Below are 24926 nucleotides of genomic sequence, written 5' to 3'. Positions count from 1 at the left end.
GACCGGGGAAATGATCGGGAGGGACGGGCTGATCCGCACAGAAAAATTGGAGGCCTATGTTCCCCAAGGAACATTATCTGGTGTGGTTGAACATGTGCCACTTGCGTGAGGCTAGCGGTTTAATGATGAACGGTGTCTCACGTTATTCGCTCTAGCTGTCCTAGATTCTTGCTCTTGTGTCTTGGCTGAGTTTCTGCGAGTCAGATTTGTCCTGCGTGTGTGCGTGTGCTTGTTTCGTTTGTCTCTTGTAGTTGCCAAGAGTTTACCTTGAGGTGTGATCTGGGAATCCGACAGAAACGCAGATCACGGGCGCGCTTGACGTCGTCTTCTGGGTCAACTGGGGTGTTGGCGGAGACTCGACGATGAATGAGGATGTTGTCGCTCGGCTATTGCAGGTGCATCGGCATGCAGGATGGCGAGCGCGCAGGATTACGTTTGAACTTACGCAAGCGATCGCGGAATCTAGAAGTGAGGTTGCAGATTTGCACAATCTCTGCGCTTGGCTGACAGGAAGCGCTGGTGATGAGTGGTTGTCGGCTGTAAGTCAGATAGGAAAGCTGCACGAAGGAGCAGGTGGGAGGTCGAGCTTAACGAAATGGCTGACTGTGTGCCACACAGCAACGTTAAAGCTGCGTCAGGGCCGCTTTGATAGACCTCACACCGCATCTATTGTCACCGTAAATGCCATCCGAAGATGCGACAGCGTGGCGCGCGATTAGCCCTCCTCAGCCCACGATCTGATTTCAATTTCACGCTGACAATTAGCCGGTTTGTTGAACCGTTATCTTTCAAGGCTTGAAAATGTGCCGTCGATCAGCGGCGACGTCTGAAATTAACATCAATCATGAAGTCGACAGCTCCCACCGGCGGGGTGAAAGTTAATAGATGACAAGCGACGACCGCCCCCGACCAAACCCGTGGCTCAGGCAAGCCATTTGGCTGGTCGGTTGATTGCAAGCCGATAGGGGACCTTGCTCGATTTGTTTCGGTGAGCCTGCAAGAAAAAGCGGCACAGATTGTCTCTGCGCATCTTGTCAGTGAGAGGTAACACAGCAAGTGTGAGACGTTATCGATGACAAGGACGTGCAGGCCGGAAGATCGGGACTGATTTCTGGGCAGACCAATGTGCTGCGAATGGCATCATGGGCCATGGCAACCACAGGAATATTCCAGATGGCGAGGAATGAGCGAAGATGGGCACCATCTTCACTCTCAGCTTGGCATGGGCTGCCTCTTCCCGACCGCTTGTGGTTGCCGGCTTGGTATCTTGGAAACACGTCCCTTTTGGCTTTGCATGTTTCCCTTCTCGGGCTTACTGTCTTGTCTCGACAGTGGAGGGCGCCAGGGAGCCAACCTCTCGAGTCGAACCCCAGTGACCAAGACGGCTTCCTGCGACGTCGATGGGTCCTGGCCAAGAGATTTGCGCGCCGAAGAAGAGGGTAAGGAAGCGAGCCGCCGCCCACCCAAGCCCATCAAGCCCTGCACGTCGTCGGGTCACAGAAGTGAAAAGAAACCCAGGGCTAGGGGGCACCAAAGCAGCACAAAAGATACAGTTGTCTTGGCGCGGGCCTTGGCGTTGGGCACGAAGTGTGGATTGGCTGGGCCGGCTTGCGAGGTTGGCTGACGGGGCTCTCATCAGAGGCATGCCGGCTCATTAACGAGAATAAAATGAAAAGAAGCAAGGTTGGAGTTGTGAGCCAGAAGAAGCGGTTTAGGGCGGCGCGCACACCGACTCGAGGTTGCTGTGAGGACCGCGGTGGACGACAACCTTCTCATCCATCCTGGATGCTGGAAGCCTGGGACCGACATGGTTGAGTGGTTTGCCAAGACCGTGTTGGAGGTTGACGAGTGGACGAGAAGAACGAGATGGAGGGTCGCGGTCGTGATGAGTCGAGCAAGTGAGCAACGGGGACAATCTTAGCACTCGGAGAGCCGTCTGGGCAGACGTGGGAATGCGTCGGTCCAATGCGATGTTGAGTGTGCTTGTGCAGTAGCTGTGCTTGGGGTTTGGCGCAAACTGCTGGCGATGAGGCCCCCCGGAGAACCTAGAGGAACTCGGCGGAGGGGCCCGCTGGCTGCGACAATCCGCTTGGCGTACCAAGCTGCCGCGTGCCGCCGCCCACGTTGGTGGGATTGTTGGGTTTCGGGGGTTTGTGAGACGGGAAATATGGGAATGTGGTATGATGGTGAGGAGGTTTCGCAGAGAATATGGCGACAGAGGGCAAGGTGTGCGTAGGCATCATGTATGTCCCAGTCGAGGCGTGCCACGGTGTAGCATTCGCCGAAATGCCTGGTTGAAAGCGTGGTTCTAACGGCGTCTGATGCGCCAGGCACTCTGTAAGGTGTCTGTAGTCTAGGTACCGTCCACGTCGGCGTACGTCAAGGAGGGCCACTGACAGAGGCACGCCGGCCCCCAAAGAGCGCCGTCATGCCATGTCATGTCATTGCAGGCGCCGACAGCACCGTGGTAGCAAACACCGGGCAGACTCGAGAGCGCAGCAGGCGCCGGGGTGCGGATGGCGAATGCTTAGGTATCCGTATGGATAGGGATAGGTATGGGCGAATATCCGAAGAGTCGTTCATTCCGTCGGTTGGAGTTGAGTCGAGTCAGTTCTGGTCGAGCCGCGGCCGTCTCGATAGAGGGTGTAAGTCTGCAGCAGTCCGGCGTCGAGAGGACAGGGATGAGGCAGTGGCGGGTGCTTGGAAACGGGTCCCGAGAAGCTTGAAAGGCAGGCAGATGTGTAATGAGAGCCGTTAGAGGCACTGGATGGTTGGACTCGGTACTTGGGTGGTCTTGGCGAGTTTTGGGTGGTGTTCTCAGGTTATTTTGGGGCTGGCGACCGAATCCTGGGACTGGGGAGCTGTCTAGGCGGCCAGGGCATGCGGTCCGAAGGTCGTGAGGGATGAGATATGAGATGAGATCGCCGGAGAGTTAACGTGCCTGGCTGATCTTGTGTCGGGCGGGTGCTGTGAATGGTAGGGTTTTCCTTGAAAAGAGGTCCTTGGGATGGGTAAAAGTGGGAGACGAGAAGGCGATGATGTGTTCTGTCTCGTTCTGAAGCAAACGGAAAGAGTGTTCATCGGGCCTTCCTCCGTGCTGTCGTCCAGTACCATTCTCCATTCCAGGAGGGCAGGATCAGGTGCAGCAGGTGCAGCTGGACCAGCAGGTGCCTGGCTGTGGCCCTAGCTTCCCCAGCTACACCTCACCTGCCTTCAGCTGTCTTGGAAGGCACCTACGGGCAGGTACTTGCTGCGATACCTGCCTCGTGGGCAAAGTAGAGGTTCCCTCTTGACTTTCCATGCCCTTCATTCCTAATCAAACTGAAGTGCTCTTTCCTCCAAAGGCTATTTATTTTCGAAGTCGTAAGTAGAGAAGGTGCCATGTCCCGAGGTAATAGTCATTCTTTCCAATTATATACTGCACACATTCCTCAAAGACTCTCTTGCCTCACCTGTATCCTACTTCTACCTTACTTCTAAAGTGTAAGGCAGGTAGGTGTAAGGAAGGTAAACCCCTGCCTTCCCTCAAGACACCCAGTGCCTGCTTCCCGGGCCCCTCCCCTCCATCTCGTGCCCCGTCCTCCATTCTCCTCCTCCACCCTTCTGCCGTCATCCTTGGATCCCTCACCTCGCCCTTCCCCTTTCAGCAGCACCAGCACCACCACCATCCTGTTTGCCTTTGCCAGTGTTGGTGTTCTCCCCTCCCTATTCCCCCTTCCCTGGAAGCTTCCCTCCTTTCCACCATGCAGCTGGCAGACTCACACTTCACCTCAGCATCAAGACCCAGGCTGTCTGGGTCTGGCCAGGGCACCGCAGCGCACCCCTCACATATCCTTGCTGCTCCATTGCTGCTACGGCTGCTGCGTTGCTGCTGGTTGCATGCCCTCCAAGGCCCACGGCGCTGTGCGTCACATTCAAGATGTGCACCCTCCCTCCGCCTCTTGCAAACGAGGGAGGGGCAGAAAGAAAAAGTAGAATGCCCTTGTACTTAGATGAGAGAGATCCTCCGCATGCAAGACCTGCTTGCCCTACAGACACAGACACCCGACTTATTCTTTTTTGCACGTCCACCTACCTCATGCCCATCCAGGTGTCTCTGTGACGGACGGCTATTTGCTTTTCCTCTCGCATTATAACGTAACCGACGCATGCCCAGACTTTTACAACACCATTCTCGAGCTTCTTCTCTTCCCAGTTGTCTTATCCTCTCCCCATTCCACGCCGTCCGCGCCGCTGCTCCCCGCAGCCAAGATACTGGACTCCTTCTCCGGCGCATGTCTACCACGAACTCGGGTCTCGACTGTTGCGTACCTTTCCGCTGCATTCTTCCCGCTTGGGTACTTCTTCGGTGGCTCCATCTCGTTTAGCCAAGCTCATCTCTGCGCGGCGCACCGTCGACTCAACAGCTGCCATCCCGGTCAACGATCACCTGCTCACCTCATCTCGTCGGCCTGGTCTGGTCTGGTCTGGTCTGCTACCCAAAGTCACAGCAGCAGCAGCAGCAACCCAAACCATATTTCCTGACCCTTCGGACCTAGGAGACGCGCTACCGCCACGCCACACCCCGTCTCGTTAGAACTCCCTCTCCTGTATCGACAACAACACCATCTCCAGGCAAATCTGCGCCTTGTGAGGCCCCGCCAGCCTTGGCATAACCGCCTCTTACATACGCCGAACCGCTTCCATAAAAGAAGACGCTCCGCAGCCAAACCCACGCGCGCCCACGATACACAGCCCTGCTCAGCTTTGCCGAATCACCAACACCGGAGTTTTTTTTCCTCTTTGCCCAGTCTTTTTTTCGGATCCTCCTTCGAAAATTACCTTTTTGTCGACCAGCCTTATTACACAGAAGGTTTTCCGCACATGGCAAAGCAAAAGTAAAAGCCAATACCACATCAGACTTCACCTGAATCAGCATCGACCCGTGCCAACAACCACAACTACCGCCCTCTGCCTGTATTCGTACCGTCGCACCCGTCCGAGCTATCGTATCTTGCCAGGAGCACACAACGGCCAGAAACGCTCTGACCGTCTCTGTTCGATTCGCACGCCAGTCGACAGACGCCCCTTTCCTGCTTTAGACCGTGTAGTCAGTCCACCATCAGCCATCTCCGCGCGTAAATCCACACCGTTGGGGCTTTTTCTTTCTTTCAGCTGGTCGGTCCACGGAAGACGTCTCGTTTCGCGACTGCGATCCACTCTTTTAGGGGTCCAGCCGAAGTGCGACTTTGCAACCAACATCTGCTGGCCGCGAATTGCTCCCTCAGTCCCTCATGCTGACCGGGTTTCCACAGCTGTCGTGAAGCCTACCGATGCGGCCAACAGATAACTGGCGTAGCGTATTCCTGCTGCCCCAAAGCTCAAAAAAGAAGAACAAGAAATCCACAAAAGACACACCCTCGCCGCCGCTGCCCCCGCCGCCGCGCAAGATATCTTTGCCAAAACCTTCACCGCCACCGCAGACTCAGAACCCTCCCCGACGACACACGATGTCGGGTCCTAGCCCCCGTACGACGCTCCCCGTCCAGAGCCCCGACTCGGCGGACATTTCGCCCAAGTCCCCGTTGCAGCCCAAAGACAAGTCCAATGCGGATTACTTCTCCCTCGAGTCGCAGAAGAAAGAGGAGGATGCTAAGGGTGGAGATGCTGGAGCGTTGAGCCGTGCTACGACACTCTCGAGCTTTGCAAGTCCGTCTTTGGAGAGCGCAAAAGGAAGCTTCTCTGCCGAATCGTCCAGGACCGAGTCGTTCGCCGGAAGGCATAGGGGGTCGTCGATAGGATCGCTGACGTTTGCACCGGTTCGAAACCTATCGCTGCCGCAAGGAGCCAAGAGAACAACAGACAAGGAGCGCATTAGAGCGTCGTCTCCTGCTCATGACAGGTAAGCGCAACAATTTCCTCGCTGTCTCTCGTTTGAAATGCACACTCCACCGGAGACGTTGGACGTTGAGGCTCCGAGTTGGGGCAGCCGAACCTTTTATGAGGTCGAGCGAAGATGGGCAATGTCGCCGGCAAAGTCGGATGCACAAGCTGCAGTGTGGCTTGGGAGCCTGTCTAGCTCATATGCTTATGCTGCCTTACCTACCGTGATATCTGTATACCTCACGCAGTGCAGCAGCTTTCCAGTCGATTGGCAACATGGAACGAATGAAGAACCTCCTGGGTCCAGTCACAGCCGACGTTTCCGCGGCATATCTGCAAGCCAACTTGTCCTGGTTGGCGCAAACAACAGTACATGAAGGATAGTTTGGACTTGTAGGGTGCGGCCGTCACTCACACGTACCCACCTCTTATGACGTCCCAAAGCAGCAGTTGGGCAGCATGCTTGATGCGGGCAGAATGCGACTGTCGACTGGCTGCCCATTGAAAGCTGCCAAAGACGGGGGATGCGGGATGCGGGTGCTGACTCCAGTGTCTGATGGTCGTGGAGCTGGGCCGGGAATGGTGGGGTTCGACGACACTGCCGCCGCCGCATCCCAAGTCTAACCTTAGTCATGACGGCGTCTCTGCGGGAAAGGACCCCTTCTTCATGCGAAACAAGCATCAACCGAGTTGCCAATGTTGTTGCTAGGACGAACTGCCTGGGATTGCGCCCATTGCACAAACAACAAACAACAAAAAATATTCAAGAGGCGGAGGCGGAAGGCGTCGTTGTCTACGGTGTTGAAGCCTCTCGACCATCGCCGCACGGTTTCTTCCCCTCCATCCGAATGCAGCGGCCAGCAGAACGTTGCAATTTCCCACACGATCACACGACACTGCTAGAAGAGGAGGCGCTGCAATTCGCCAGGGCTGTTCATCATTGACCCCACTACCCCGCTGATTGCGCCTGTGCCTCTTCGTTTACCCTTCACAAAGGAGGCCGAGGAGGCGCCAAAGTCGCTCATCCACAGCCACGCTTGGCCCGGAATGAGCCGTACCTAAGCTGGAGGGGGAACGGACGCTGTCAGTGCTGTGTCGCAATCCATCCAACCAGTTTCCCTGCTTTTGGTGTCGGCTGCCTCCAAGTCTCTGTCTCACCACCAAACGCAGCACCCAAGGCGCTTGTCGATTTTTCTTCCCCGATCCTGGCCAGTCGCCGTGTCCATTTTCACACTCCACAGCTTTTCTATCGCGTCTTCGTCAAACAAAAACTTCGTCGCACAACTCGTTGCGGGCTTTGCTTCTCGCTGACATCGTTTCTTAATGGCAACGCTAACTCAAACCCCCGCGCCGGACAGGTTCCAGACACATGTCGCATTCGACAATCTGCCGCTGGGCGAGGCCACTAAGAACAACACGCCGTCGCTGACGTTGAATGTCAGACATAAGGGGTACCAGGCCCAGAGGAGGTCGCGTACATTCATGGTCGGCGTCGACGAGCACTCCTATTCCGACTATGCGTTGCAATGGCTGCTCGACGAGCTTGTCGATGATGGCGACGAGATTGTGTGCGTGCGCGTCATTGAAAAGGAAGTGCGCACCGATAACGATGCGTACCAAAAGGATGCCAATAAGGTTATGGAGTCGATTCTTAAGCGCAACGGCGCAAACCGAGCCATCAGTGTTGTTCTGGAATACGCCTGCGGAAAACTGCACTCGACCTTCCAGAAGCTGGTGAGTGGCCACGCTGAAATCTCCTGGCGAACTAAATGGAGAGCGCAAAGCTGACGAATATGAACTCAGATCCAAATCTACCAACCTGCTATGCTCATCGTAGGTACCCGTGGTCGATCCCTCGGAGGTCTCCAAGGCCTCGTCAACACCCGAAACTCCTTCTCCAAGTACTGTCTGCAGTACTCCCCGGTTCCCGTCGTTGTCGTTCGCCCGACCGAGAAGCGAGAGAAGAAGAAGAATAAGAGACAAAACGACTCAGAGCGACAGACATACGTCAAAATGCTGTCGGCAACGGGGGGCAGGCACGAGGCCGATAGCGAGCGCAGCAGCATGTACGAGGTCGAAATCAGGCATACACCGGACGAGGAGGCCCACCAGGTGGCGAAGGCACTTGGACTGCCTGCTTCTTTCGATCCCACCATTAAGCCCATCGACCCCAATTCGTATCTACAGCCACGAGGGTACAGCAACCTGTCACAGACTACGTCTGCAGCGTCGGCCAAAGCACCGCCTAGCACGACCGGCGATAGCGACGACGACGACGATGAGGAGGAAGACGAATTCGAAGTCGTGTCCGGCGACCAGCTCATCAACTCGAACCAGAAAGAGAGGCTCCACAAGATGGAGGTCGGTGAGGCTGCCGCTCTGCTCCGCGAGAACCGGAAGTCGAGTCTTGACTCTACCGGAAATGCAGAGGATGATGAGGATGACGACTCGAAGGAGTCGCGCACTAGTAGCACCGGTTGATGCTACGGACGGGAATGCTAGCGGATTGATGCTGGTCTTTAGGGAATGAGGTCAAAAGACGTACAGGAATACATCATCTATGGAGAGGCGTTTTGGTTGCCAACGTGGGCAGGGTATTTTTATTCGAGAGGGTGCGTTGCAAAGGTCGCCCAAGATGACCAGGTCGCGATCAAGCGTTTGGCGTAGGTCTCGTTATGAAGAGGCCCACGGGTAGATACCCAATAAAAGAGAGAAATGACCAGGTACCATTTTATGCTTCCCCATATCGTGACGCAATGTAGCACTGCTCAAGCGGCATCACGACCAACCTGCATTAGATGCTAAGGACAGCTCCCCATCAAGCTGCAGTGAGTGAGTCTTTCCTCCACGTCGATTGGCCACTTGCAACAGCCCGGCGGCGCCCTGGGTGGCTTTACCCACCAAATGTGGCTGAAGCTCCAGCTAAGGCCAGGTCATCGTGGCTGGAGCAAACTCCGACAAAGCGTGACGAATGCCATACCTTGTCCTCCCAACGCCCGTCTCAGCAACGGGTGTCCGAAGATCGACAACATACTGCAGACAATGTCGACCCCAGCCTTGCGAATCCCGCGTTGAAATCTCACCTCGAAACACAAAGAATAAATAAATCACACAGCTCGCCGACACTCAGCGATGCTGCATCTGTCGCAATCCGAGCACGACGACGAACACTACCACCTCCACAGACACATGTCCCACGCCCATTCGATCCCGACAGCGCGCGAAAGCCCCGCCACAAGCCGCCCCAGATGCCCTGGTTCCGCTTCTTCTCGTCCGCCTGCGACGAGGACGCATGCGCGGCCGTGGACCCCAACGCCGCCCCCTCAACGCTGGGGCTGATATTCTCGCTGTCGCCGTTCCTCCTCACCTTCGCGGCCGTCGCGACGGTCGCCAACCGCTCCATCTTCCCGCGGCTCGCCCGCGTGCACGACGCGCACGACGGCGAGGACCACTACCTGCCCGCCCACGCGCCGGCGACACTGCGGCAGGCGCACGCGGAGCACGGGCAAAAGAGCGCGCGGCGGCGGGTCGCGGCGGGGGTGTTCTGCGTGACGGTCGGGCTGGCGACGGTGCTGGGGGAGCTGATCCTGTGCGAGGTCTCAGACGTGGTGGGGACGCGGGCGCGGGAGGTTGGGTTGAGGGTGACTGTGCCGACGCTGCTGGTGCTGCTGGTCGGCGTGATCCCGTTCCTGGAGATCCAGAGCGTGGTGGCGGGGGCGGGGTGGAGTTTCCAGAGGGACGGGAGGGGCCGCGTGCCGAGGGTGGCGTGGGGGGTGCAGGGCGCCGTGTTTGCGGGGTGGCTGTTTGCGTTTTGGAGCCTGGGGAGGATGGTCGGGCTGGAGAAGACGCCGGGAGGGGGCGTGTTGAGGGCGTGTCTGGAGCGGATCGGGGTGATTGGGATCTCGCTGATGGCGATGTTGAGCGGGTTCGCGGCGGTGTCGAGCCCGTGGCACACGCTGGGCGCGGTTAACGACCGGCGCAAGAGGCCGGTGACGGAGACGGACATCACGCGGAAGGAGGCCGGGCTGGAGGCGACGAACGAGATGCTGATTACGAAGAGACACCGACTGCAGGCGCTGGAGCGGAAGGCGCGCGACGCGGCGGCGGCTGCGGCCAGCAGCTCTTCATCGGGCGGGTTCATGGGCAAGATGCTGGGCGCCGTGAGGGGGATGAACGGCGACGAGGCGGAGATGAAGGCGCTGAGGCTGGAGATTGCTGGGCTCGAGACGATGGAGGCGAACCTCGGCGCAAGCCTGGGCATGATGCGCAGCCGGCGGGAGGCGGACGAGCGGGCCAAGACGGCGTGGGGCAAGGTCCTCGCGGTGCCGCACTTTGTCTTCAGCCTTTACTGCCTGTACCGCATCCTCGCGACGCTGATGGCGACGCTGCGGCGGGCGTACTACCCGGCAGCGAGCTTCAGCTCCTCGGACCCCATCAACCGCTTCCTGGGCCTGCTGGCGCGGCACTGGGACCCGAAGCTGGACCAGATCGCGTGGGCGCGGCAGATTTCGTTCCTGTTATCGGGGGTAATTCTCGCGGCGAGCGCCAACAGCGTGCTGCAGACGTTCCGCCTCTTCAGCAAGTGGATGCCGGGCTTGCTGTACCAGGCGCAGGCGAACCTGGCGCTGGTGATTGGGCAGGTGGCGGCGGTGTACGTGATCAGCGCGGCGTTGCTGCTGCGGAGCAACCTGCCGCGGGAGATGGGCAGCGCGGTCGGGGATGCGCTGGAGGGGGCGCTGGAGCCGCGGTTCGTGGACTGGTGGTTCGAGGGGTGGTTCCTGGGCAGCTGCGCGGTGACGGGCGTGGGCGTGTGGATTTCGAGGAAGATTGGGCGGGAGGAGTGGGATGACTTCGGGAGCGAGGAGATGGGGGCGAAGAGGATGTGAGGGCACGAGGGACGTTAGAAGAATTGTCTTGATATTGGCTTTATGAGGAGTCGGGCGTGTATTGTTAGCGATTAGGGATATCATGGGACCACTGTAAAGTATCGATGACCTTCTATCATGAACTTTTTTTGATATTGATATATTCGTGAATTATGTTCAGTTCCGTTCGCCTCTGCTCCATCTTACATATCTCATAGTTCTACACAGCCATCAAATCCACCAACTTAACAACCCCCTCGTCCTCACATCGTCCACCTTCTCCTCCATCCCCATATCCCTCCTCCAAGCCCTCTTCACCTCCTCTAACAACCCCTCCTTCGTAAACACATCCACCGCAACCGCCGCCAGCCCCTTGCCGACCTTCAAACTAATCTCATACGCCTCCCGCGTCCCCGCCGCCGCGGCGAACTCGGGGTTATGCGGGCCCTGCCCGCCCTCCCCCGGCGGAATCGCAAAGCCCACACTCAGACTCGGCATCGCGTAGCTGATATCCCCCTGGTCTGTGCTCGCCATCGTCCGCCCGCGGATCTCGTCCACGTCCTCGTCCAGGGGAATCTTCCCCTTCCCGTCTTTCGTGGACAGCGTGTTCCACGCGCGCGTGTAGCTGCGCCCCAAAGGTCGGTTCGGCACGTGGTCCTTGTAGCTCCCCGTCTCGGTGACCTTCAGCTTCGCGCCCGTGGCGAGCGCGCCGGCTTCAAAACAGCGCTGCACCTGCGCGCGCAGCTCCGCCAGGCGCGCCTGGCTGTCGGCGCGCACGACGAAGTCCCCCGCGGCGTACGCGTGGATAATGTTCGGCCGCGCGCCGCCCGAGGTGATGTTGCCCTGGATCACGTCGCCGGGCATGGTCTGCTGGCGCAGCGCGGAGAGCGCGGTGTAGGCGGTGACGAGGGCGTCGAGGGCGTTGATGCCCAGCCAGGGATTCGCGGCGGCGTGGGCCTCGCGGCCGAAATACTCCACCGAAAAGGAGGTGTAGGCGGAGGTGCGCATGAGGGACGTGTCGGCGACGATGCCTGGGTGCGAGATGAGGTTGAGGTCGACGCCGTGGGCGGCGTAGGCGCCGGCGCGGAGGAGGCGGATCTTGCCGCCGCCGCCTTCTTCCGCGGGGGTGCCGTAGAGGACGATTTTTCCTGGGAGGGACGGGTGGTGGGAGAGGTAGAGGGCGGTGGCGAGGGCGCCGGCGACGGAGGCGGAGGCGATGAGGTTGTGGCCGCAGGCGTGGCCTATGCCCGGGAGGCAGTCTGTAAGGTGTTAGAGAGATTGGGGGAAGGGTGGGGGAGGGTGGGGGAGGGGAGGTGCGTACCCATCTCGGCATTGAAGGAGACCACGGGGCCTTTGCGGCCGGTGTCGTAGACGGCGACCCAGGCGGTCTCCATGCCGTAGGCGGAGGGGGTGACGGACCAGCCGGGGCGGGAGCGCATGAAGGCTGTAAGGGTGTCGTGGGCGATGAACTCTTTGTAGCCTAGTTCGGGGTTGTCGTGGATTTTTCTGTTGACGGGCCAGAGGTCTTCGGCGAAGGAGTTTACGATGGCGGAGATTTCGTCGAGGGGCGTCGAGAAGGAGGCAGGGTTGGTGGATGTTTTGCAGTCTGAGTGGGAGATGAAGACGAAGTCATCGTTCTCGTCGTCTGAGATGTCTGACGAGATTGGGGGTGCCATTTTGAGATGGGTGCGGTTGCGGTGGGAATCTGAGGGTGCCATCTTGAGAATCGTGTTTGAATTGAGGCTGAGATGAGTGGTGAAAGGTGAAAGGTGACGTTGGTGATAAGAGCCGCGACACGACGCGAATGAGAGGCTGGTGAGGTGAGGTAGCTACCTCGGTGGGTTTGGGTTCCCCGAGCGGAGGGGCTCCGACGCCGGCCGGTTATCTCCCGGGGTCCAGCTTGCGGGTGGCTTGCGATTGCAAGCTGCCATTTTGGGCTAGCGCTCTCGCTGCTTGTAGGAGGGATTTAGGAAGCCTGTGTCCGTGCTGTGGGAGCATCTTGGGAACTCGCTGAATTTCCATCTTGTTGAATTTGATACGGTTGCGCAACTGCACGTACAGCTTGGGCATGGGTATGACTATCGTAAATGACAAGATCACTCTTGTGTTACCGATCAAAAGTCCCTTCCTTGAGGGACCGAAACGGCTTGCGAGTGTGCTGACCGCCAATCAGGGCTCAGGATTTGCTTGCACTATAAAGATTGCTACGAAGGTAGAGCTTATGACGGAGATGAGTGAGTTGGTCATCTAACACCGTATCAAAGACTCACAAAAATTAGAGTTTCGACTCCTTTTGAATGTGTCCTCAGTGTAGATTGAATACTTTCAACTCCTCAACCCCGTGCTCAGCCCTTTTCACCCCCTGCCCGTACATCAAGCCATGGACATAGGCATCGCCCAGCAGGCGTAAATGGGCTCCCGCCTCGGGCCTATTACCACCCTGTGTCTCATCGTCCATGTCCCGGACAATGAAGGGCATTTTGCCGCCGGCGAAAACGCAAATCTTGTCTCCGACCTCGATATCGGGCGGGCCTAGCCCAATAAAGCCCTCAGTAGAGATGAAGAATTGACGCCTGCCAGATGCCCTCATCAAATGTTGGATCAACGCCTCTTTGGTTGTCGAATTGCGGAAGATTTCTAGCTGGGGAAGATGGTGGGAAGCGGCAAGTTCACTGTCCCAGCACCTTATGAACATTCTCTCATGGTTGTAGCCAGCTTGCTTTGCCTCTGAGCCGTTGTCAGCTAGGAACCCGTCGACCCCGATATTGAGACATATCGTGCGCCAGAATGCGTCTGAAATGGTGCCCCCTCCACGGTATGGCCGGTTGGCGTTCCCGTCGACGTTAAGCATCTCCCACCACTCAAACAGGTAGTTGGGGCCCGTTTCAGCCATGAGAATCCTTTCCAAGCGCCCGACTCTCTCAATCCTATTGCAAAGCACCCCTTGTAAGCAGAGAATGCTCTCTTCGAAGTTGGAATAGGGTGTATAAGTAAGCTTCCCGCAGGCATTGTAGACGTCTATAAAAGCAAGACGTTGGGTGGTCAGATAGAAATCACCGGAGAGGCCGTCGTTGGGATGGTATTCAGCCCCCCAATCTGGAACCCAAGAGGGCAGCCCGGCAGTTGTTGTTTCCCGATACGCCTGGTTTGCGCAGTGGCTGAGAATATCCAGATTCGTGCAGTAGCTCATAATCTCCCGCGTCGTCGCCTCGAAGACTTGAGCAGCACTTAGGGCGTAATCGATCGAAGCCGTCTTGAAGCCTCGCGATATTCCTAACAGCCCAAAGACTTTGTCGCGGGGGTCTGTTGCTCTTCTCGTACGAAATTTCGCTGTCACCTCGTCGAACCGCAATTTCTCTTTCTGCAGGTTGGCTCGAATACTGACCAAGTCCAGCAGCGTTTCCATTCCAACAGTGATGTTGGCGGTGCTAGTGATGAGTGATTTGTTGCTTTCGAGGACGGAATAGCAGCAACGTCTTACGAATACGTGATTCCTGTAGCTTGCTGCTGCTTTGAGCAGATCGGACTCCGATAGCAGCCGAGGGCCGTACTGGCATGTCACTTGTCTTGCAAGAACAGCCTCTTGGACCGTCCAAACGCGCGACCACCATTCGTTGTGGAGAAAATGATACATCTGAAACAACTTAACGAGATCGTGCTTTAGATCTGGCCGGTGCAACTCGCTGTCGGCGGCATATTTTTCGATAATAGCCATAGCTTCGAACCCCACCGAAGTCGCTGGGCCGAGCCATACCACGACTTGGGTTGCGCTTGAGTAAATGTCACTCATCCATCGGACTTGCTGATTGCGCTCCTGGACATTCTCTTGATCGATGCAGAGAACGTCCACCCAGAGCATGCGGGCTCGGTCAGGGTATCGAAGATGGCGCAGCGCCACCTCTAGATTCATAGTGACATTCTTGGCCGTCTGTTGAACTGTAATGGTGCGCGTGTCGCTCCAGTCACCCCATACATATGAAAGAGCTTCATAGTCATCGGGGCTGTCTAAGGATGTCGTGTGGAGTTTGCAGATGATACCGTCCGCCTCGTTACCGGCGAGCAGTCTGAGGAGGCGGACTTCGCGTTTAGTGGGGTCTAGTACAGTGTACATCGGTAATTGTAATCGCGAAAGAACGTCGGAAGAAAAGCCTCAATGAAGGGATCGACAATCTTGTTTGGTCCAGAATCAAGACACCATACGTTGAATGCTCGGGTTCTTATCTGAATCGACAGCTCTTCACCGTTGCCTGATGTCAGGGTAAACCGTCACCGCCCAAGATGATTTGGAAATTTGCCAGGCATCGACGGTGCGGCGCAGACAGGCTGTAATAAATGTATTGGCTGAAAGTAGGCGCAGCTGTTTGGGGCACAGCAAAATCGATTACTACTGGTTAGTAACCGGGTTCAACGGGGTGCCTGCCAAGGGCGCGTGTTGGCACCGTGTGTTCTTGACATTCTAGTAGGCGAAAGGTAAAATTAAGCATCCATGGATGTTGTAGCGCTTTTCGAGAAAGGACTGATCCCTAAAACTTCATTCAAAACCTTTGGCTCCGGTTGCAAGTACCTACTTTGATGGTTTCCAAGAAGATCTCAGGTTCGTCGCATGACTGACATTGTAAACAATAGGGACATGATTTGAAAAAATTTGCGAGACCATGTACAAATGTATTGCGTGCTGGAATCTGCTGTCTGGTAGCATACCTCTCCAGAGCTATACGGAAGGAGCTCTACTTGCATTGAACACATTCTGTTCCGTTACCACACATCTCTACCTTTTCATTTTAAATGCCTTTGCCATTGTACTGAGTGTCGTCTCTGCCGTCTTGAAGCTCTGCATCGTTCATACCTGCATAGATAGCAGAACTCTCCGTGCCATGCGCTGATAGCTATAGTCTTCAGTCGCGAACCACTTCAGCCGCGAACTACTTCATTGAACCTTCAGAAAATCCTTCTCAAGGTGATGGGGACAATGTAGACCTTGGGTGGCTTGAGAAAGAACCTCAAGCACTCCATAGAGTACGCACGATCTCATATCGCAACCGCTGGGACTCACAAAAGCACACGAGCCACCGCGGCCATTAGTTCAAGATGAACGACTTCATGAACTCCAAAATAGAGTGGGTACGAGTGGTTTAGATCATAAAAATACCTCGGGTGTCCAGAGTAAGTAAAACGAAGGCAGCAAATGCAGAAGGCCTTTTGAGCCACGTGCTACACTACAAGTCCTTATTCTGTCGCAAATGACAAGATCGCATCGATGCAGCCAAGAGCGAGAGATTCCCCTGTAAGACCAATAGAACTGCACTACATGTTCTAAAGCAGGTCCTTGATATGCTCATATTGGGGAAAAGAGTGTAGTCCGAATACAGCATCCTCCCAATACGTCGATCGATGTCGTTCCCTCGCACTTTGTACGAGCTTCCTATTTAATCCAGCCCGAACGAGACAAGGGCGCCTGCTACATACCAACAAACGTGCATTGAGGTCCAGTAGTCATGTGTGTCTCGGTCCAAAAATTGTATTCGTCAGATTCGAGGGAAACATCCGTTCAGCCGCGCGATTGCAGCAGTGCCTGACCTCGGAACGTTTTCCATTGGTTCAAATGCAACCCTGGGTACGTTTACCGCCTTTGTTACCAGACTGCACGACATGCGGTTAGGGATGATTATCCCTGTTTTAGTGAGCTCATGCAGAATGGACGGCGCTGCAGCAGCCCCAAACGCCAATGCCGATTGAGAGACACACGTTTGCCTAATCGGGAAGTCAGAGGTATCTGGACGAGACATCGCGGGGGATCGGGGCGGCAGCCCCAACACTTGGCGGGGGAAAGTTATAAAATGGAAGTCGACTGCAATTGACGTTGGGTTGGGAATGAAATTTTCCTCGGCATCAGTAAAGACAGCTTGCCTTGGTCCTTTCGCAGGAGGGCCGATATCTTCTCAATTGTTCGGTCCCCAAGAATCCCGCTCGTTCTTGTCACCGGAAAAGATGCAGATCTTGGGGACGGTCTTGCGAAGTTTGGCGCGGATGGAGACTAAACCGTACCCGCTGGACTTGGTCAAGGGGCTTGAGAAGTAAGTCGGCATTATCCGCCACCGCGGTTCTGTCTCTGACGATTATCAGATACTTTGACAGTCCGGAATACTCCGATGTCACGATACGATGTATCACAAGAGACTTTTACGCCCATCGCGTCGTGCTCGCCAGCCAGTCCAAATTCTTCGCGGACGCTTTTCCGGATAGCGACATCGATCCCGCCCTGCTGCTCGAGGGATCAACGGTTCTAGGAAATGCGAACGCCCAACAAAATCCCGGCTGCCAGCAAATCATCAATATGCAAGATGAGAACCCTCGGGTGGTAGAGAATGTGCTCTGCTTCATGTACCACGCCGACTATCGCGACACTCAATGTCTCAATGTCACGCCTCCGCCTGCTGATCCGATCCTGTTCAACCTTCAAATGTCCGTTGCCGCGGACAAGTTCGAAGTGTCTTGTCTGAAGCGCTGTGCGGTGGAGAAGCTGAGGGATGCGTCGGAGAAACTCTGGAACACGGATGCCTTCGTCAAGGCGATAGCGTATGCCTACTCGGAAACCTCGAGGGTGGATGTTATGGCGAGAAGTGTCTTGGCTGAGGTGGCAGCGAGACATGCGTCTGATTTAAGTCAGATTATAGCTTTCAGGAATTTGTTGGATGAGTTCTTGCAGTTCAGCGTCGACTTCACAGAGGCGGTTGTTAAGACTGAGCCAGACATGAATCAAGGGATGCCGTGTATGTTTTGTGGGCTGGTTGGAGATGACTGCAGATGTGTCAGTGGGTGGTCTACTTAAGTATGGGGCGTTTCTATTGAAATCAGATGTTGATGTTTGGTTTGGTCATGTCGAGAAAATCATGCGTGTCTGAGGCAGACTCGATTCGTGGCTCGAAGGGAAGAAGGGGTATTCGGGTGTCAATTTGGCTGCTCCTTCAAATGATCGCTGTTACAGGCACTCAGTGGCAGTTGGCCATCGAAGCTTAATTTTACGGGAACAAACAAATCACATACTTTTCAATATTATTGTTATTCTTTTGAAAGCTGGCTTCGTTAACGCGGTGGCTGAAGTAGGAACAGCTTATGATGTAATCACGTTGCTCGCGACTACCCTAGCCGGTCATGGAAATGTATCATGAGACCGCAGTATAAACGAATGAACCACCTCGATGTCACAGACATGAACAGAAAGCCGTATAATAAAGGACAACTGAATACGTCGATAACAAGAGGCTAAGCTCGAAAGTACCACGGAAGAAAATGGAAATAAAGGACCCTTGCTACACATACAAGGGTCCCCTGACTTCCTTCAGCTATCGTCTGGATCAACTCTGAGGCACCTAAGCTTGAAATCACCATCTTCCCCTCAACACCTCTCGGCAAAAGACGAAATGGCCTCTAAAACGAGAAAGACCACCAAGACTGACGATGCCAAGGGTACCGCTCCTCAACTATTCGACATTCAAAAGTGTTGCGGCTCATACCTTGTGCGCTGCAGCAAGATTGAAGACCAATGGCCGCCAGATGACGACATGAAGCTGGACGTTTGGGCCGGGAAGCACGGACTGCTCAAGGCTGCCTGCGACTTTGGAGCCTTCGAAGGCACGATGATCATGAGTGAATCCGAGGAACTGCTCGACGCCATCTGCGACCTCGACCGAGCCGAGGAAGAAAATGCTGGACTATCCAAATACAATCAAGATGATTCATCCGAGAGCAGTGAGTACGGTCAGCCCGCGAGATCGAAGAAACGAGCGGCCCAGGGAAACCTCAGTGGCGCGCCCGCCAAAAAGACTAAGACCGCGGCCAAAGCTTGTCATCGGATTTACTACTGCATGAGAGTTGCAGACACAGGCACCGGGGACCTTGATGATGATACCAGGTCGGGATATCTCGACTTGTCTGGGGGCGATCATTCCGGAGCAGGGTATAGTCACTTTGTCGGGTTTGCCAATGATTTCTGCTGCTTGTCAGGGAAGATGGAGTTCAACGGCAAGAAGGTGGCGAAAACCCCTCAGAAATGGCCTGAATCATGGAGCAAGCTGGTTTGTACCGTCGGTTAGCCCCCGCGACGTTGGTAGAAACACCTGACGTTCATCTATGGCAGCTACTAGACGGACGGAGAGGCGGCTTATCCTGAGCCAACCCCGACAGCTGGAATTTAGGGAGGCAAAGCGTAGGAGAGTTTATGTTTTCATACTGTTGTGTGCGTCCCACGTCCTTATGCTGTCATATATCTATCTCTAATAATTACATACCTGCGATCTTTTCTCCTCGCACATGAAACTCGATCATGCCTGTTTCAGAGAAATAAACCTCCCAGTCTTGAAGTAACTGCCTTAGGATTTCTGGCTGTGGGGTCGCCAGGTCTTTGGTTTCACCTGGGTCACTCTCAATGTCATAAAGCTCCCATGTGCCAGTGCCATGAGGCGGAGGCAAAAGCACAGCCTTATAAGTGCCTCTCCGTATCGCTCGCATTCCGAAAAGCTCCCATCCAGCAACATCCTCACCCTCGCCATATACCTCGGACGTCTCGGAGCCAAGCATCGGAACCCAGGACTTCCCTCGTGGAGTGACTACTTCACGACCGCGGAAAGTAGTGCCAGGATGTGACACGCCGGCCAGATCCAACATCGTAGGCAGGATGTCCATGACGTTGGTGTAGGAGTGGCTGATGCCTCCCTCCGTCTTCACAAGGGGAGGATACCGCACGATACACGGACACCGTATGCCTCCTTCAGTGGTATAGCCTTTGAAACCTCGCGAAGGTGCTGTGGCCGCAAGAGCCCATTGTGGCCCATACATAATGAAAGAGTTGGCGTTGCCCATATTCTCGTACGAGTTGTCATAGAATTGTCGAAGTGTCTCCTGGATGCCAAGTGAGCCCATGATGGGCATGGATTCCATAGTTGAGCCCTCAGCACCGTTGTCAGACATGAAGACGATGAATGTGTTGTCGAGCTCGCCACTGGCCTCGAGGTGATCGATGACGCGACCGATATTGTCATCGAGCTTGTCCACCATGGCCGCATAGATTTCCATGGCTCGAGATGCCACGGCTTTGTCCTGTTCACTTTTCTCATGCCATTCGACGGCCCCGGGAACGTCTACAGGTGCTGGAATAACATCTTCCGGGACTAGATGCAGTTTCTGGAGTTGGCGCAGACGTCGATCTCTGAGAGCCTTTGGTCCATCGTCATAAAAACCACCGTATTTGGCAATCTTCTCTCGTGGTGCCTGTAGTGGCCAATGTGGTGCAGTGTATGCAAGATATCCAAAAAAGGGCTTCTGCTTCTCCTCGTCCGTGCGCTCATCTAAAAAGCCGAGCAGGCGGTCGGTGAAATAGTCGCTTGAGTAAAAGTTCTCAGGCAAGTCTTTGCTGCGGTCGATGAATTTGTCGTTCTCCATCCAGAAGCCAGAGCTCTTGATGAACGGAGGAAGTTTCGCGTCAAGCTGTGGCTCATAATTGTGGTGGTTCCCAGCGCCAGGGAGAAAGGAAAGACACTTGCTGAAACCACGGCTAGAGGGCGAGGTTTCGGCAGTCATGCCCAAATGCCACTTCCCCGAGCACAGAGTGAAGTAGCCGGCATCCTGAAGTATCTCGGGCAAAGCAGCAACGCGAAAGTTGAGATAGCCTTCGTATCCTGGATGGCCGTCGTACTTTTGTCGCGAACCCATCATGAACTCGGCCATCTGGCCTAGTCCAGCAATGTGGTTATCTGTGCCGGATAGAAGCATGGATCTTGTAGGTGAGCATGCCGGGGCAGTATGGAAGTTAGTCATACGTAAACCATCCTTGGCAAGACGCTGCAGGGCCGGGGTGGATATTTCAGAGCCATATGGCTCCGTATCGCTGAACCCCAAATCGTCGGCGACGATGATGAGAAAGTTGGGTCGTTTGGCTAATTGCATGGTTGAAAGTTGAAAGAGAACAGGCGAAAATACAATTAGTTGATCTTGTATAGTTCAACTTGTCAAAGAGACTTGAAAACTTGAGTATGAAGGTAAAGCGGCTTTATTACAGATTATCATGGCTATCGGACCAGACGAAACGCTTAGATGCTTCACTCTTCGGCGGATCTGAGAGCTAGGTAAGAGGCCCGAGCCGGTGCCGCGGCGGGAATGCCGGACGTGCGGGGTTACTCCCAGCGCGTACCGCCCCAAGTCTCTTCTGGCAGCTGAGTTGAAATCTGTGTGTTCACAGCCCGCGCTCGGATTTTCCGACCTGAACAACATACTTGTTCAACGGCTGTCGGTGATGCTCAACCCTACCGATCAAGTGCCGAGACGACCAGGTGGACCATATGGATGAATTGAGCTCGAGAACTACCGGCTTCCTCTCCCCGAAATCTGGGGTATGTGGGGGAAATCCGAGCCGGACTGGTCCAAGTCTTGAATGATGCGAGTCCGAATTCCTCTTAAATATTGCTTACAGCCTCTGGGAAGCCATGTGATCTAAAATGAGAGGCAATTGGGCTGTCGTTTCTACCAGGCGTCAAGTTGTTTTCGGTTGAGCACCGAATCTCATACTGACTCAGTCTTTTTTTTTTTGTTTTTTCATACAAGTGCAGGGGAATCATGAGAACGATCTGGCTTCCACCGCGGCGGCTGCCTTTTAGCCAGGAGGTCACATGGAGTATGGGGCTGCTCTGCCTCATTCTCGGCCTGAACGTACTCAGTAATGGATTCGATCTGTCGGTTTATAATACGATCCAGGCCATGGACTGTGAGTGAATACCGAACCTGCCAAGATTCTCAATTCCCTGGCCATCGATGGGAGCTGTTATTGATATCATATTTGCGATACAGCTTTTCAACATCGATTTGGAGACATTTGTGACGCGAAAGGAATTTGCAAAATCAGCACCACGAGACTTTCTCTATTGAACTCGATCCCCTTTATCGCCTACGCACTGGGTCTTCCCTTTGCCTCCACCATCGGCGAAACTTACGGGCGACGAGCTGTCTACGTCCTTATGAACCTCATTTGCATTGCAGGTGTGTGCGTGACGTACACGTCGCAGTCATTTGGCCAGGTACTCGCAGGTCGTTGCATTGTCCACATCTACACGGGGATGGAAAGCTGGCTTATTCCACTGTTCATCGCCGAGGTCGTTCCAGCAAAGATTCGGGGCATGCTTGTTTCCGGCTACATGATCGGACGCCTTCTTGGCACGATCATCATCAGCTGTGTATCTTTTGCCACGTCAACATGGACGGGAGATTCATCCTGGAAGACGCCAGTTGCTGTACTGTTTTCCATTCCCAGTTTGATGATTCTTGTGACTGCGCTCGTCCCGGAGTCGCCCCGCTGGCTATTGGGAAAGGAAGAATATGAAGAGGCGCTCGTGAATCTCAAAGGTCTCAATGACGGTAGAGCTGGTTTTGATGGCGAAACTGAACTTGCTGCTATGAAGGCGAACCTCGAGCAACACACGGAGAAAGGTTCTTGGGCGGATCTCTTCCGCGGCACTGACCTTGTACGTTGCCTCATGAAAGTTTCTTTCAAACTCCTTTCCCCCACGCGTTTTGTTCAATTGGTCTCAGCTAACTGGTATAAACGCTAACAGAGGCGCACTGCCATTGCTCTGCTTCCACCTTTCTTCTCGCAAGCGACTGGGCAAGCGTTTGCCAATGTCTACGGCACAATATTTTACCAAAGCCTCGGCACCATAAATCCCTTCGTCCTCACCATTATATCTCAATGCTTTGGGTTGATTGGTTCCCTGTCGTTCATGCTCTTGGTTGACCGAGCTGGTCGCCGCTTCTTCTGGAAGTCGATGGTCACGTTGGGAGGTGTCTCCATGATGATTCTCGGCGGACTAGGAACCATACGGAACCCAAACCAATCTGAGAAACTAGCTACAGCTTGCATGCTGTCATTATTCGGATTCTCATTTTTAGGCTCTCTTGCACAGCTGTAAGTTTCACTATTGGAAGACCTCATCTGTTCATCATTCATTACCCCTTAATCTGTTGGGGCTCATTGTTCGAGCTTACCTGCATATGACTAATCCATGCATTCCGCTGCCAGGGCCGCTATTACCCCCGCCGAAGTTCCTTCGCCTCGTCTGCGTGGCAAAACTGCCATGATGGCGTGGACCGTAAACAACTTTTCCAACTTCATCGCTACCTTCACTTTGCCATACCTTATGAATCCTGGGTATGGCAATCTCGGACCCAAAGTGGGTTTCATTTATGGGTCATTCAGTCTTATCAGCGTTGTCTGGGCCTTCTTCTACTTTCCTGAGCTGAAGGGCAGGACTCTCGATGAGGTCGACATGATGTTCCGCGCCAACGTACCTGCAAGAAAAACTAGTTGTAAGACGATTCTCATTCTGTGTAAGCGATGCTCACTTCCGTACATAACTAACGATCATCGGACAGCCTGGAAAAGCGAAGGATATATCGAAGCAGTGAATCATGGAAAATTTGAGGAGTCGTAGGCGTATGAGGTTCGTGGAATCGTCTCGAAGCTTTGGCCCTTGAAGATGGAGAGAGAGGGAAAGCCAGTGGTCGAGAAATACACATTTTGTATCAAGAAATATCCTTAATACCACATTATATGACGATTCCTATTATCAAACTTGAGTACTATTGAAGAAGAACCCAGAAGGCTACTCATTCACCATCCGAATGGAGACTCAGTGACCACGGCGGATGATAGAAACATTTCGCATGTTTTCTTGAGAATTGCTATATCCTAATTTACTGCGTCGAAATATTCATGCTGACAATTGGTGCTTGAAAGGGCATTTTACTGGCGACAGATTTCCCTGTATCAATTGACGAGTTTTGCTAGTCGGGCAGTGTTATTTGGCTACCTAGGTAGGCAGTGTTTACACACACGTACGTAATCAATAGCCTGTTTCTAAAGTAACTATATTATGTTTCCTATTCTCGTTTTTCTTATCGTTACTATCTATTATTATCGTCGTCGTCGTCGTCGTCGTCGTCGTCGTCGTCGTTATCGTCATTATCCTCATAACTACTTCTACCGTTCTCTCTATAATCACGGATTATAGGGAACACTGACCGGATAGCTAACGACCACTGCCTGACTAGCAAAACTCTCTAATTTATTTACTCACCATATTTGCAATGGCATTTGAACGCAGAATAAAGTCGAAAATTAGGTGACGCGCCGGCAGGTGATTTCCTCGGTTTTCACGTATTCATAGGGCATCTTCTGTTTAAGCTGGGACTTGACTTACTAGATGAGCTTCGTCTTGACTTCTTCGGAATCCAATTTCTGCCAATGAAGGCTATCGCGGATCGTGTGCGGCAATCGCCTTCAAGGAACTGCAACCTCTTGCACCGATAGCCATAACCGCTGTGCAAGGGCTAGTATTGACGAATATCGGCATCCGCCTCTCGCTTCTCGGATCTGTTGTGCCATGGCAGCACAATGAAACATACGGGATGTACACGTGCTGGGGTTCCCCGCGCGTCGGCAAATCCGAGCAACCCAGCCAGTGCGGTAAATGTTATTGCTACATACATACTGTCAGTCCAAACTTTTATGAGCCCTATTTGAGAACGAGAGGGGAAAGGCCCCAGTAGTGTTCTGGTAGGACGACATCTCATCTCCAGCTTCATCCTGGTGCCTGCAAGATCGTCCATGAGATTAGCTTTTCTTGCAAGTGAGCGTACTTGAATGTCAACAGCGAGAAGTCAGCCTATTACCTAAAGTAACAGCCTGAACGATAAGTTTAGATACACCTCTCGTCCTGAGAGGCAGTGACAGGAGTCTTGAAAATTTCATGTCAACGCCTGGAGTTCAGATATGGTAGCTAGTGCAAGAGGGAGTAGAATAGACTTGAATTAAACAAGCTCTTACCCTTGAGTTTATGAGTCCTTTGCTTTCTCATGTATCGATCAAGGCCAAGTTACAAAGGAGATAGCTCATGCGCCGGCGCGAAGCCTTCTTTCACCTGCCATCCCCCTAACATCAAGACTTTCATCCTTCGACCAGGGGCAAACTCCTCCCCTCGAGCTTAGCGTCTACGTTCTCTAGCTCATCATCTGTCAACTCCCGACCACTCCTCAACAGCGCCTCATGTGTGGCATGACGATGGTCCCAGCCGCCACCAAGAGTCAAATTACGCGGTAATTCCACTACTGGGTTCGGATCTGGAAAGACGAAGTTGTCGGTCGAGTTCCTGTATT

At 54.2% G+C, this 24926-nt stretch overlaps 8 protein-coding genes across 8 annotated transcripts; 6 read left to right on the top strand and 2 right to left on the bottom strand.

The window, feature by feature from the left end:
• Window positions 1–5489: 5489 nt before the first annotated feature.
• On the top strand, window positions 5490–5885 carry COL26b_010146 (uncharacterized protein; the record flags this gene model as incomplete). Its single annotated transcript, XM_053182854.1, has 1 exon — window positions 5490–5885. One exon carries the CDS (start codon window positions 5490–5492, stop codon window positions 5883–5885), a length of 396 nt encoding a protein of 131 aa, XP_053033215.1.
• Window positions 5886–7185: 1300 nt separating this feature from the next.
• On the top strand, window positions 7186–8343 carry COL26b_010145 (uncharacterized protein; the record flags this gene model as incomplete). The annotated part of the gene is made up of 2 exons (XM_053182853.1): window positions 7186–7596; window positions 7666–8343. 2 exons carry the CDS (start codon window positions 7186–7188, stop codon window positions 8341–8343), a joined length of 1089 nt encoding a protein of 362 aa, XP_053033214.1.
• Window positions 8344–9110: 767 nt separating this feature from the next.
• COL26b_010144 (uncharacterized protein) lies at window positions 9111–10748 on the top strand (the record flags this gene model as incomplete). The annotated part of the gene is made up of 1 exon (XM_053182852.1): window positions 9111–10748. The coding sequence occupies one exon, from the start codon at window positions 9111–9113 to the stop codon at window positions 10746–10748; it is 1638 nt and encodes a 545-aa protein (XP_053033213.1).
• A 210-nt stretch (window positions 10749–10958) lies between these two features.
• Window positions 10959–12403, bottom strand: COL26b_010143 (uncharacterized protein; the record flags this gene model as incomplete). The annotated part of the gene is made up of 2 exons (XM_053182851.1): window positions 10959–11986; window positions 12049–12403. The coding sequence occupies 2 exons, from the start codon at window positions 12401–12403 to the stop codon at window positions 10959–10961; spliced, it is 1383 nt and encodes a 460-aa protein (XP_053033212.1).
• Window positions 12404–16715: 4312 nt separating this feature from the next.
• Window positions 16716–17744, top strand: COL26b_010142 (uncharacterized protein; the record flags this gene model as incomplete). Its single annotated transcript, XM_053182850.1, has 3 exons — window positions 16716–16801; window positions 16851–17497; window positions 17713–17744. The coding sequence occupies 3 exons, from the start codon at window positions 16716–16718 to the stop codon at window positions 17742–17744; spliced, it is 765 nt and encodes a 254-aa protein (XP_053033211.1).
• A 404-nt stretch (window positions 17745–18148) lies between these two features.
• On the top strand, window positions 18149–18820 carry COL26b_010141 (uncharacterized protein; the record flags this gene model as incomplete). Its single annotated transcript, XM_053182849.1, has 1 exon — window positions 18149–18820. The coding sequence occupies one exon, from the start codon at window positions 18149–18151 to the stop codon at window positions 18818–18820; it is 672 nt and encodes a 223-aa protein (XP_053033210.1).
• Window positions 18821–19007: 187 nt separating this feature from the next.
• COL26b_010140 (uncharacterized protein) lies at window positions 19008–20669 on the bottom strand (the record flags this gene model as incomplete). The annotated part of the gene is made up of 1 exon (XM_053182848.1): window positions 19008–20669. One exon carries the CDS (start codon window positions 20667–20669, stop codon window positions 19008–19010), a length of 1662 nt encoding a protein of 553 aa, XP_053033209.1.
• Window positions 20670–22849: 2180 nt separating this feature from the next.
• COL26b_010139 (uncharacterized protein) lies at window positions 22850–23177 on the top strand (the record flags this gene model as incomplete). Its single annotated transcript, XM_053182847.1, has 2 exons — window positions 22850–23056; window positions 23145–23177. 2 exons carry the CDS (start codon window positions 22850–22852, stop codon window positions 23175–23177), a joined length of 240 nt encoding a protein of 79 aa, XP_053033208.1.
• Window positions 23178–24926: the final 1749 nt, after the last annotated feature.

Source organism: Colletotrichum chrysophilum (assembly GCF_026319265.1).
Source record: "Colletotrichum chrysophilum strain AFK26 chromosome Unknown scaffold_105, whole genome shotgun sequence".
NCBI classification, from domain to species: Eukaryota; Fungi; Ascomycota; class Sordariomycetes; order Glomerellales; family Glomerellaceae; genus Colletotrichum; species Colletotrichum chrysophilum.
This window is presented reverse-complemented; position numbering and strand designations above follow the sequence as displayed.